Source organism: Fundulus heteroclitus, chromosome 9, assembly GCF_011125445.2.
Source record: "Fundulus heteroclitus isolate FHET01 chromosome 9, MU-UCD_Fhet_4.1, whole genome shotgun sequence".
In the NCBI taxonomy this organism is placed as follows: Eukaryota; Metazoa; Chordata; class Actinopteri; order Cyprinodontiformes; family Fundulidae; genus Fundulus; species Fundulus heteroclitus.
The window spans coordinates 26,811,052-26,825,226 of NC_046369.1; the positions used below are offsets into that span (position 1 = coordinate 26,811,052).

A 14,175-nucleotide genomic window follows, 5' to 3' on the forward strand; every position below is an offset into this window, starting at 1 on the left:
CAACTGTTTTAGCTCCTGTTTTCAACCTGCACTTAGCAGCAACAGCAACAGACCCATAGTTAATGGCTAAAAGATCTAGGTTGGTCAATAGACTGTTAAACAATAAACTACATTCAGTCATACTTTAGACAAAGATCCACATTGTCCGTCCTCCTTCTGGCCAATTTCCAGATAACACAAGCTGACTGATCTGACCACCGGTTCTAACCAATCAAACAGTAGTCAAGAAGACAAACAGAATCACACACATATGATCTTCCAGGGACATCTTGTTATGAAATAACTTTGAGTATATATATATATATATATATATATATATATATATATATATATATATATATATATATATATATATATATATATATGTATGTATGTTTTATTTATGCATTTTTTGGAGGCCTCGTGGCCTAATGTTTCCAGGTTTCACAACATAGCATAACATGCATTTCCCCCTGACAAGAAGGCATGCCAGCCTCTTGTCCAATGAAACTTCAACAGGACGCCCCGCCCCCTAAAAGCCCGGAAAAAGAGAAAAGTGAAAGGGAGGCAGACGTGCTATAACTACACAGTTCCCGTGAAAGTTGGAACAACTGTTGCAGGGAGTCTGGCTGATGGTACTGGAAGCAAGTTTACAAAATGGGCATGTTCATTAAAATCTTGATTGCGAGCATTTGTGTGGCTTACTTAGCTGTCAAGTGGACTGGGCCAACATTTGATCCAGGTATGTGTATGACTGCTTCTTTATGTTTAGCTACTAATGATACATTTACAGTTTCACCTTTTAATTGCTGCAAGTGTGCACATATGTGGTCAGCTGATGTCAAATCCCCAGGTAAACATGGTGATAAGTAACTATATGCAGGTGCATTGCAACCTTTTCAGAATATATAAAAACAGATTTATTTCTGTAATTAAATTCAGAAGTTGAAACTTCTATATTATAAAACTTCATTACCCACAGAATAATTTATCATTTGCTGTATATATTTGTATATATTTACATCCCTGCCAAAGTTTGGAAGTCCTTTAGAAATGTTTTCTTCAGTCAAAATAGCATTAAATGAATCAGAAACACCTTCTAGATATTGTCAATGTGGTATTCTGTCTACAACGGAGTGACCAGCACAATCACCAGATCTCAACAGAGCTGTTGTGGGAGAGGCTTGACCATATAAGAGTGCCCATCATGACAATCCAACTTGTGGGAAGGGCTTCAGGAAGCATGGGGTGAACTTTCCTCAGATCACCTCAACAAACTGACAGCTAGAATGCCAAAGGTCTGTAACTGGTGCAAATGAAGGCTTGAAGGACAACATTATTATTCCAAGTAGAAATCAGTATTTCTAACCTTGTCAATGTCTTATTTTCTATTTATTTTGCAACTCATTTGAATAATAAAATGTGAGTTTTCTTGAAAATACATGGCATGCTTTGTGTGACCCCAAACGTTAGAAGGGTAGTCTTTAAAGTATGCCAGCAAAATTTCCATTTAGCTACAACAGTTACAAAAAACAGAAAACCCAGTTTGGGAGCTGTGGAACATGGGATCCCTTGGCTACTGCTCCCATTGGTTCTTGCCGACATCTAGCTTAGGCTTCTGCTGCATGTGTCAAACCCCTCGTGAACCAGAGACAACATCAGAGATGGTTTACCAGGGGAAAAAATAATTAATTAATGCTCAATGGTCCAAAGTTCTCTTTTCAGATAAAAAAAAAAAATATATATATATATATACATACATACATTTAATTTCGAAATAAGGATCTCAGAGTCTCGAGGAAGAGTGCAGGGACACAGAATCCAAGATATGTGAGGGGAAGTTTTCTGAGTGAGTGATGATTTAGGGAGCAATGTCATCTGCTGTTGTTGGTCCACTGTGTTTTAGCCCAAAGTCAGGAAAATTTAGAGCATTCATACTGACAACCTTAATAGAATAGCTGATTAAATTTTCCACCAGCAGTTGGCACCTGTCCACACAACCAAAATGACTTTTACCTGGTTCAACGACCATGAAGTCACTGTGCTTGATTGGCCAGCCAACTAGCCTGACCTAAACCCCATAGATAAGCTTTGGAGTATTGTCAAGAGGAAGATAAGGAACACCAGGACCCAGAATGCAGAGCAGCTGAAGGCTGCTATGAAAGCTGCATGGGCTTCATTAACAACTCATCAAAGCCACAGACTGGTCACCTTTATGAAGACAGATACCAGCTCAGGATGAACACAGATTAAATATAACACGAAAACATGACAGCCCATAATATTTCCACACATTTTTTACATTTTTTCTTTATGAAATCAGTTGATTGCACTGACCAACACGCTTCCTGAGAGGCTTAAACAGTTCAACTATTCTTTAGGGTCTGATAAGATTGATATCCGAGTCCAAACAATCAGATAGCAGACCCTTTGCGAACAATAGAAATTATTGTTGCATGAATTAACTCTCGATGAAGCAGTCCTACCTGCATTCTGTGCAATAATTTTAAACCTTAATTTTACAGAACTGTGCAATCTGCATGCATGGATGTCCAGTCAGAGATTCTCTGAGAAACTAGAATGTGCAAATAGGCATTACCAGTAGTTTGTAACATGTAATATTCCTCAATGATGCATTCATTCATGCAAAAAGAGCCCTGATCAAGATTCAAAATCATCCAAATTAACAGATATAAACATTACAAATATATACATCTGTATGTAATTAAAATATGAGTTTAAATTGCTGAAATTAATATTTTTTTTCCAATTCCATTCTAATTTATGGATATGCAAGTCTACATAATGCTAGGGCTGGGCGATATGGATATCGCAGACATTTTATTTTTATTTTTTACTGAATCTGATAAATCAGTTATCTTCCCCTTTGTTTCATAAAAGCAAATTGCTGAAATCATTTTTTAAAAGTTACTTTTACTTTAATAATCTCATCTGTAAGTTAACTTAAATTCAAATTACAACTTATTAAGAGCTTTAAAGCATGCTCATAAAACAAGACGGCAGGCTCCGCCATAGTAAATAATGAAAATATAACACAAAATGTTTGCTGCTAGTTGTATTACACATCCAAGAACAAGCTCCACCTCACTTGTGTAACTTCACACCAACTTAAAAAAAATTGTACATGAATAAATTAAAGTGCCTTGTCTTAGGGTAAAAAGTTTTCCTCTTTGGAGTATTTTGATAATATATTTTCCTAAACATATATTCGAGATTGCAAGCTATTGCCAAAACTATTTCTCCTTTCAGGACTGATACAGTGCAAAGTTTCATGGAAGCCCAGGAAAGTGCACTGGCAAAAAAAAAAAAAAAAAAAAAAAAAAAAAAAAAATTAAATCTCCATTTTCCTAAAGTAAATCTTCAGGAATTGGAAATTTGAAATAATTGATAAAGTCGATGCATCGCCCAGCAACGTTTTTATGCTAACGCTTCGGGTTTGTTTCCCCATCTCTTTGTGATGTCCTGTAAAACACTTCAGATTGCCTTGTGCTTAAATAGACAATGCATCACTACGCTTCTATCTGCAGCTATCGATCACACCCTGTAGATTCAAGAACTGTACAAGAAAGACTAATAATTTTACTGTGAATCCATCTTGAAGCCCAATTTTACTTTCTTTTTTAATAGCAATGCAGACCAAATTACCAATTTCTTATCACCTAATTGTTACATCTCCAACTGTAAAAGCTTCAGAAAAGAGTGAGAAGGTTGCACTCCCCCCATCCCAGAGGTATTTGTCTGATAACCCAATCAGTGTGCATTAGTACTGAAATGTAATACTTTTCATAGAGTTGCAATCTATACAGATTGGCGAGCTGCAAACTCAGCTCAAGGTCAAAAAACATTTATCCCACAAGATTTTAATGAGTGACACGGATGTCATTCAACTTTAAAAACACACTGAATGTCTATGATTGTCCAATCGTAGTGTAGCTATAAAAGATTATAGATGCATTAAAATTACATGCTGAGATAACATTTTTATTGTTTTCAAGGTTATCTGCGGTAGATATTTGACTATGTATGAAAGGTATTTTCTGCAGGATGTAACTTATACAATGCTGGTAACTTATACAATAACTGGAATCTTGTGCATTTGGGAACACAGATTTACTACAACTATCATATCTTCTTCTTCTGCTGCTGCTGCTTGTGCTATAAGTAATAAAGTAGTTTGTTTATTAAATCTATTATTTTCATCTCAGAGTCTCTCAAAGGTGCCCGGGTGTTGGTCACAGGGGCCAGTTCTGGTATTGGTGAACAAATGGCATATCATTATGCCCGCTTTGGAGCCCAGATTGTTATCACAGCGAGAAGGGAGAAGGTTTTGCAGCAGGTCAGTTTTTGTCCCCTTTTTCTTCTGTCCTTTGGTACTGTCTTTAATTAATTACAGCCCATGTTGCTATAATACTAAAGTAAAAACCCAAATGCTTCCAAAAAGTAGGGATATAACTGAGATCAGTGGCGTCTCTGGCATGATAAGTTAAGTGGGGCATAAAAACTCAACAACGATTAGCAGCAACACATTTTTCTGTGATACATACAACCTGACTTTGATCCGCTTTAAATGAAACAGATAAATTAGCATAAACCAACACACTAGAAATGCCATTTTATATAAGCTAAATGTAATTTAATTTGTATAGGCCAACATAAAATTACAAATTAAGGTTCACTCATAATGTTCATTTATTGAACAGAAGAGATAAACATCAATCCTTCAATGAGCCAGCAGGGACAACCAACACTATATGGCTGCACACTATCCGGCAGAACATAAACGTAACGTGTCCATTTCCAGTATTTTGATTGGATGATCCAAGCTTGGGGCCAGAGGATTTGTGCCACATGGCTGTCTGCTAAGAGCGTGTTGGACATGCGCACTGTGATTTAAGATGTTCGTTATTTAAACAAACGTTGGTGGGCCAGCCCCAATATCAAGGCACCTCAAGAGGATTTAACCTACTCAGCTTGTCAGTTTTCTGGCAGATATATGAACACAAATGTTTATAGCAGAATTTTATTGGTAAGCTAATCCGTCTTTTTTTTTTTTTTTTACAATATTGCTCTATAAAGAAGGATCATGTCCCACTGATTATTGTGAACATAGAGCTCCACAGCGACATCTGGTGGGGCCCCATTGGCCCCAAGTGCAGAGATGCTGCAGAATGATATACTTTTTTTTTTCCTTCAGCAGAGTGTTGAAAAAATAGTGTGTAGAAACATCAACCTTTCCCCACCAACTTGTTGATCTCTCAAACTCTGTACTCCACTTTGCACATACCTCTGTTTCATGTTTCTGCATGACCCTGTTTGGATTATATCTGCAGGAAATGTTGAGAAATGTTGTTTTAAATACTTCTAATAAAACCAGTATGTGAAAGGTCAGTGTAATGGAGGTTTTACTTATTGTGCTATTTCGTAAATGAACCATTAAAGCCTTGTGAACCCCCTAAAAATAACCACTTTTTTAAATAATACATTTTAGTATTGTATATAGAAAATAATTAGATGGTTTCAATATGGATTATACAAGCTTTATATTAATGTTCTGGCCAGTGTCAGCGGTTTTATTCATTTTTTGCACATTTTGACTCACAGGTTACGGAGAAGTGTCTGAGTCTGGGAGCCCAGAAAGCTCTTTATGTACCAGCAGACATGTCGAATGAGTCTGACCCGGAAAAAGTGGTGGATTTTGCTCTGGAGAAACTGGGAGGCCTGGACTACCTGGTTCTCAACCACATCGGCGCAACTCGCTTTGCCATGTGGGATGGAGACGTGGACCACGTCAAGTGGCTCATGAAGGTAACAGAGGGAGGAGCACCTTGATGGTCTGTCGGCACCTAAAACCAAGAATGTTTCTCTTTATCTCTCTTTTTTTGTGTTTCCTAAAGCCCAATTTCTTTAGCTACATACAGATGGCCTGGAGAGCCTTGCCCTCACTGGAGCAAAGTAAAGGGTCTATGATAATAGTGTCATCAATGGCAGGTAGGGTTAATGGACACTTGTTGAAAGCAAATTCAGATACATGTACGCTTGTAATAGTAGTGGGCCATATGGGAAATACTGTGTATAACATTTAGACCAAAATACTCATTTTGGAGCTGATTGTTTTTTAATTAATTTTGCAAACTTTCGTTGAAATTAAAATGAAATCCTTGTCAAAGAAGTAGAATCACAAATCAGAAAGTTTGATTTACCACACTAATTATTGAGCTGCAGCCCAAGGGGCCAGTACCAAGCACTACTAGAGAACAGGCTGACCTCTGCTAATACTAATTTGCTTTTTTTTTTTTTTTTTTTAAAGGCCTGTAAGTGTTTTATATCATGCCTGGAAAACTAAAGCGTTACTATTTAGATTTTTTTCTTAAAAGAAATCTGTAACCTTTGATAGTACATTACATTTAATAGCAAATTAACAGCAACAAACCTTAAATTTCCAATTCTGAGAAATACAAAGTGTGTTATTTAGAGTTACAGTACTTCTCACTAAATGGGAAATATTTTCAAACCACGGGCTCTAATGAAGTCAGACATTTTGGGTTTGTAGGTTTGTATGGGTTGTACATGGGGTCGTCTTTAAAAACATCTGAAATGCTTCTTGTCTTTGTTATTTGGGGTAACTCAGACCAAACGCGTAGAGCACTATTTCCCGATCCGTTCTTCTAGCGCTCTGCACCGTTCTCACATATGTGTCTGTGGTTTGTAGGGAAATTGAGCAATCCCTTTACGGCGCCGTACACTGCAACAAAATCTGCCTTGAACGGATTCTTTGGGTCCCTCAGCCATGAACTCGCCATGAAGGAAAGCAACGTGTCCGTCTCTATTTGCTCGCTGGGACTTATTGATACTGACACAGCGATGAATGCAGTCAGGTTTGTTAAACATATACAGTGAAAATGCTGAAACATCTTGTATTGTGAACTGTACCTGCTGGTTGTTAAACACAGGTTGTTGTTTTTTTCCCTGTACTGCAGGGGAATCATTACGACACCTGCCTACCCTGCGTCAGAAGCTGCGCTGAATATCATCATAACAGGAGCGACGAGGCAGCTGGAGCTTTACTACCCCTGGTACACATATGTCATGACCCTCACCAAAGACTGGTTTCCCTCTCTAACAAACCATCTCATCCGGAACGCCATGAACTACAATCCATAGAAAGCATGTTGAGAGTGATTTATTTTTTCATTGTTGTAAGTTTATGATGCACGGTTGCCCCACATCAAAAATAACTCTGATCATATTTGTTTCTGAAATCCACTTAAATGTCTCTAAAATTTATGTTTCAAAGGCAAATGCACCTCTTTTTGTGTCAAAACCCTGTTTTCAGACTGTTTATCAGCTTAAAATCACATGCGGCTATGGCTGCAGACTTTTTAAAAGCAGTCTTGTTGCGTCTTTGCACATTGTTTCAACGTTATGATAGGTAAGAAAAATACAGTTTGGTTTGTAACAAAAGAAAAAAATTATATAAGCAAAACAGGAAATGGAGTTTTGGAGATACAGTATATGTGAGTTTCTGTGTAATGTATAGATGGGAACCCCTTAGGCTCACATGGCAAGAAACTCAGATGATATACGGCAACAAAGGAAACTAAATTAACATCAGCTTTGGTTTTGATGCATAAATCCATTTTATTAAGTATTACCATGTCAGAATAACAGCGTTTAAACTATTGTTTGGCTGCCTCACATGACTTTGACAGCTCATACACACGTTTAGAAAATAAATGTGTGTGTGTCATGACCCTCACACACACACACACACACACACACACACACACACACACGCCACTGTGCGTTGTTGTTTTTTATTCATTTACTCAAACCCTGAAACGTCACCAAAAATGGCTAAATCTTAAAAGCAGGAAACAAATTTAGAAATCCATGACAGTAAATAGCACTTTGGCAAATGAAGGCAATTTCGATTAGTTTTCTTCATCTGTCCTAAAGCTTTCACTGCTTTTAGAGAAAGCAGTGCCTTTGAATTCACCCTGTTCTAAAGGTCACCTACGTCAGTGCTCAAAAATTATCAAGACGATTGCCAGATCATTTTCCGTTGGTCCTTCATATCACTATACATACATATATGTAAAACTCAAAATTCTTTCATAGCGGAAAGCCCTACTTTTATAAGTTTTTAAATGTTTTTTTATTATATAAAACGATCATTCAGGGTGGTCTATTTCATGTAAAGCAATCAGATTTTCATTTGTTGTGTAGATATCATGTAGATCTTAATTTGAGTGTTTTTTACGCAATGCTCCCAAACACTAATTTAATCAAGTCTGATGAAAATGCTTTTGGCCGGATGCATGTGTTCCTTGTACGTCCACATGAGGGCAGTAGTGCCTAAGTCGTGAAGCAGCAACAATGAACCTCAGCAGCTAGTTTCCAGGTACAACACCATCATGCATTTCAGGGGGTGAGGTAAACAACTAATTTATAGTTTGACAATATCAAACAATCAATGTTTAATGTTCTACGTTTTTCTTTTTACAATCCGAACGACTAGACCAGCCAGTATTCTGTTTTCTGCGCGTCACATCCGTTATTTCCATTCTTCTCTGTGTTCTTTAGTGGTGTCCTCTCAAACTTAGCCATACTAACAGCTTCAGACTCCTCACAGAGCGGGACCTTCTCTCTGGGTTCCTTTGTGCCTTTGTTCGCCAACCCCAAAGGCACCACAGGCTCCCTGTGAAGCTCAATCCATCCCGGTGGTCTACCCCTTTTGTAGCGCACTCTAAAAGCTGCTCCCCACTGTTAAAGCAGTTTTCTACTGTTTGTCAAGACTGAGCTGTCCTTGTCATAAAAAAAAAAAAAAAAACTAGTGCAGTTGAAAAGGCATTTTCCCTTGAACACATATAGATGAGATTCTAGAGGAAATGAAGTGAGTTGCTCCTCTCAGTTTCCTGACTTCTGACTGATACAACGATGGAGGGAAGTAATTGAAACACATGTCCTCTTTGTCCTTATCTCGACACTTAAGATAATTGTAAGAATGATAGAAACCCCGCCATAGGCACCGCAGAAAGGAAGAAAGTCCTCCTTCTGTTCTGCCTCCTTCTTCGCCATCCATTGTTAAACATGCGCAAAATGCCTGGGCCTCCTGGAGAGGACAGCAGGCATGGCCTGGGAGCACAGCCAGAAACACCTGCAACAGATTAGAGCTACTAATGCTTGGTAATAAATCCTCTCACCCTTCTAGAGCATCTCTTTCTAACCCCTCCAACACTCACTGGAACTATGCAAACTGTGACACATCAATGCAGTACATTGCGAGTACTTTATGGAGGTTTTCCCCTGGATGTGGCCTTTTGGTCAAGATCAGACCGTTTAGCAGTGACTGCGTACAGCCAAAGACAGGAGCAAAGCGAAGATGGCTGACTTCCTGTGAAACTTGACAGAGGATAGACAGATCTTCCCTTTCTGAGTTCAAGAAGACCATATTTCCAAGCTCCACGACATCATTTAGGGAAGACTTTGAAATGTCCAGTGGCAATCAACTTAAATCCAGCTAAAATAGTTTGTATTCCTGTATTAGGGTCGTGGTGATGCTGCATGCCCCTTGACTATCGACAGTCTTTACACACAATTCTGTTGTTTTCCCTACTACTTTGAGCACAAATGGCATTTCTCCACAAATCCCCGTCTAACTTTAATCCGTGGTGTACTGTGGACTCTGCTGAAAGAGCACACTTATACCATATAGTGTATGTTTACCGGCTGGAATGCATGATTTGTGGTTGCTAATCGTAGCCTTCCAGTGATCAGTTGTTAGAAAAGGGAGTCAGGGAAATCATTTAATCAAATGGAGTGCACCTTTAAATTTGATCTGTTTTGATTTTGTGCAGATTTTCTCCTGTTGCTTCATAAATTGCCTTATTTGATCTCCAAAAACACATGCAAACAATCCAAACTATGACACAATGACAAGTTGATGCAGTTGATCGAACAGGACTCAAGCACCACTTGAACAAAGATTGATTGTGTTTGAAGCTGGGTTAGGTCCCAGGTTCAGTTTGGATCAAAGGAACAATATAGGCTGAGTTCTTATACTTGTCAAATAAACTTTTTTATATGCCTTTTGAATAAGTTGTAAAATTTATATACAGTGCATCTTTCACCAGTGTAAATCGCAAAGTGTATAACAATACAAAAAAAAAAAGATTAAAATGAACAACAATTTGAAATATACCACTGTTAAACTTGAATATTTCATCCTATTTTACCTAAGTATGCCATATCAATAATTGTGCAGTATTTACTCTGGTGTTTACTCTTTTATCTTCTATTCTTGGCATTTCTTTAGAATTGAAGTGCTATTAATACTTTTTCTATTGTATGTATGTGCGCCCATCTTACCTCAGTCATTGTGTTTGGCTGTAGCTACTGTTTCCACCAGCTTAAACAAACATGGGTTCTGTACTTGGAAAATCTTAATCCATCTAAATAGAATGCTGATGGTTAAGAGGGATCAACAACTTTCTATTTGCAAAACGCAAAAATAAATTATTCTGAAAAGCAGAAAGAAGCATCAGTCAGATGCCATTATGAGTTTGCCACAAAGCAGGAAAACCAAAGAATCAAGAATCCTTTATTGTCGTAATGTGTTCACACATAAAATCTTGTTAGAGTGGGCAAACAACAGAACCAACATGACCAATACTAACCCGTGCTATGGTTTTCCGCAAATACCCTTTGAAACTAAGTGGTTAGAACTTGTTTTTCCATTTAGAGAAAACTGAAAAACAATCACTGATCAAAAAGTCTGTTTTAGTTCAGGGGGGAAAATCCCAGGAAGTCGTATTAATCACATATGAGGCTTGACTGCAGCTTGCAGGACACACTGTAATGCTTTTATTATTTTTAAAATAACAAAAATCACGCATTATTTGGACATTTCTTCAAGCAACAATGCACATAGTAATAACAGAGATACTGTGTGTCACTGCAGACTGAGCTGACTTTTAATATAATGGCGAAGTGTACTGACTAAGCGACTTAGAACCAGGCCAGAGTCCAGTCTGTAACAGCAATGTAAGGAACCTGCTGAGTGAAATTGCCAGCAGGTTGTGTGAAATCGCCACAATACACAGAGCGCTCCAGCCTCGCCAGAGGGACGTAATGCAACGCTCTAATTGCCATCCTCCGCAATGGCGACGTAGTTCTGATGTTTTTTGTTGTCTGGCTGTCTGCTTCACAAAACGGCTTCAAAGTGCCAATGTTAATTGGCCCACGCGGTGACATAAAGTCATTAACGCCGTGACGTGGGAATGAGGCACAGGAAAACGTTTGGAGAGTTGTCACAGATCCTCGTATGCAGGCACCCTGTTACATGCTTGGGCGGCTGCCCCTGTGGCCAGTAACCAAGTCTGAGACGACGACGCAAGGCTAATTCAGAAGCTCAAGCATCATACTGGAGGTAAATAACACATCAATGAGATACACGTTTCTGTTTATTTGACTTTTCTGTTATCTAACTGTTTATTTCTTTTTTTTAATTCCTTTCAGAGTTCCTTTGAAGCATCATTATACACAGTAAATGGGGTTCTCTACCATCATAACCTGAAATATAAGAAGAAAAAAAAAAAAACAAATGTATGAACTCTTCAAATGAAGTAAACACCTTCATATTATTATTTTTTTTAATCGCCTTTGATGCAGGTGTAAGGTTTCATCCGTTTATTAGCTCTTTAAGTAAGCAGCCATTGATCTATGCAGTTGTGTGGGCAGATTAATTTAGAAAAGAATGTTAATCTTCCTGAATAGCAAGCCTGTGCATGACCTCTGAAAAGTTTTCCCAAAACATGGTGCTATAATAACAAAAGGAGAGAGCGAGCGAGAGAGCCAGGGGTGGATGGGTGGATGGGGGGGTGTCGCTGGATGAAAACCTTTGAAAGGGAGCGTCAGTGTGAATAAAAAGTGTTGGTGATGTGAGAGGTGGCAGAGGTGGCCCTGTGACCCTTGACCTCCTTCCCTCAGGTCCATTCAAAGGAGGACAATGGTTGACACCTGTGTCCTTTCAGTACCGCTTCTATTATTATTTACATCAGGAGGGGGAGCGAGAGAGGGAGACAGAAAGAGGCCAGAGGTGCTATGAAGCAGAGAGCACCAGCCCGATGCCAGCAACACCTCCCCACCTCCCCTTCCTGCCCGTCACTGTTTCAAAGACAGGTGCCCTCATATCTCTGTGTCTGTGCGTGCCTGGCAACCTGTTCCTCTTTAATTGTTTCACACGGAACTCCAAACACATCTGCGGAAGAATAGGGTCCACAGAGACAGCAAATTGGGTGTTTTTTTTTTTGCATTCCCGTTCCTAATAGTCTGACATTGTTTGTTTTCTGTGTTGCTGTGTCAGCATTAACTCGGAGGAAAACAGGGAACTAAAAGCCTCGGCTCCATTCACATGTGCAATGTCATGAAAATGTGTTTGCCTCCCAGGAAATTTATTTTATTTTTGCTGATTAGTCACACCTAAATGTATCAGATCAAGAATCCAATTCTAATGTCAGACAGATTTATAAATGGTTTGCCGAGAATTCGTGGTGTTATCCATAATGGCGACTCGTTGACATCCTGAAGCAAAGTACCATATGATCATCTCTACATTTGACTATTAGTGAGAATTTTTTTCTGGAAAGTTTTTATTTTTTAACGTGATGGAAAAGGACACACACCCTCCAAAAAGTTATAAATTTGTCTCATTAGTCTACAGAATATTTTTCCACAAATCACTGTGATGACCATCCTTTCAGTAAATTAGAGGGCTTTTTTCCCCAGACTCTGAACACTAACTTTACCTAAGGCAAATGCAGTCTTTTAGATGGTGCTCTGGTTTCTTTTATGACCTCCCGGTGGTGTTGTCCATGCACTCTTGGAGTATTCTTGGCTTGCTGGCCACTCCTGGGAAGTTTTGCCTTAGTTCCAGGCTTTTCCCTTTTTCTGGATAATGGCTCTCCTTGTGTTTCACATGAGTCCAAAAACTTTATAAATGGCTGTGTGACATTTTCTTGACAGATAGACATAAGTGACTGTCCAAAACCTATTCTTCAACTTCTTTAGATGGGAGCAAAATCATTTGGTTTTTTTTATGTCATAAACTGGTATGGTAGAGTGTTTCCAGATGGCTGGAAACACCTCCAGTTAATGCTTTAAGGGAGACAGGTAGGGGAGTACTTGGTTTGTCTTCCAGAAATAAAGTTGAGACACACTCTGGGTGGCCAGAAGGCAGGGGCGGCCGGATCATAGTGGGAGATAGTGCACCTCTCTCCCTAAATAACATTAAAACAGAGAGGGAAAGGAGTTTATTTTGCTGTTTTAAGTCTTTATAATATTGTCCTGTCAGTAGCCTGAATATCACTGTGACGTCCAGCAGCCTGCCACTTTGAACCAGAAGCCCCACCCCTTGGGGCGATTTCCGTCCAGTTGAAAATCTCCACAGGTGCTCCCGTATGTAATCATGGTAAGAGTCTTTTTATTTTGGACACAGCAAATCATTTCTATGGGCTCTGGGAGGACTTGCCCCAACGTGATTTTGTCGCACGCACTGCTGCACACTTGGCTGATACCTACAATGCGCGCACATATCAGTATAATCTGATCTGAATATCACTGTAGTTTCCATGATAGCAATATATTGCAGATTGTGCTAACAGTGATTTCAAGGCCAATATAGAAGATAATATTGTTTCATTTCCACAGTGTAACTCGTCTACTGTGGAACCAAATTTATTGTATTTGGGAATTTAACTTTTTAGATGTACAAAAATACTGCACTGTACGTACAATTATTCTGTTACCATCTAGTGGCTGAACAAGAAAACAAGAAAACACATTAAACATTGTAATGTAACAGCGTGAAGTTAGCTATCTGACTTTTATTTATTAGAATTTTACCAATTTAACTGAGGTCAGAAGTCAGCATCTGTGAGAATTATTATAGTTTCATGCCAAGAAAAAGTACTACTGATGCAGTATTTATTTTGAGGATGTTAGCTGAAAAGTACAGAGAAGGTCAGAGAGAGTTGCGTTATGTTTTTGTAGATCTAGAGAAAACATATCACAGCATGCCATGAGAGGAGCTGTGGCATTATTGAAGAAGTCTGGAATAGTAGAGAAGTGTGTTAGAGTGGTGCGGGGCATGTATGAGAGCTGTAAGACAGTGGTGAG

At 38.7% G+C, this 14,175-nt stretch overlaps 1 protein-coding gene across 1 annotated transcript; it reads left to right on the forward strand.

Moving 5' to 3' along the window:
• Positions 1-517: 517 nt before the first annotated feature.
• Positions 518-10,088, forward strand: LOC105938954 (hydroxysteroid 11-beta-dehydrogenase 1-like protein). The gene is made up of 6 exons (XM_012880914.3): positions 518-721; positions 4,206-4,336; positions 5,602-5,805; positions 5,895-5,988; positions 6,710-6,875; positions 6,978-10,088. The coding sequence occupies exons 1-6, from the start codon at positions 637-639 to the stop codon at positions 7,159-7,161; spliced, it is 864 nt and encodes a 287-aa protein (XP_012736368.2). The 5' UTR covers positions 518-636; the 3' UTR covers positions 7,162-10,088.
• Positions 10,089-14,175: the final 4,087 nt, after the last annotated feature.

Coding starts and splice junctions, on each gene's coding strand:
- LOC105938954 (XM_012880914.3), top strand. CDS start 637: ATGGGCATGTTCATTAAAATCTTGATTGCGAGCATTTGTGTGGCTTAC. Junction 4,337..5,601: donor GGGAGAAGGTTTTGCAGCAG/GTCAGTTTTTGT, acceptor TTTGACTCACAG/GTTACGGAGAAGTGTCTGAG. Junction 6,876..6,977: donor ACAGCGATGAATGCAGTCAG/GTTTGTTAAACA, acceptor CCTGTACTGCAG/GGGAATCATTACGACACCTG.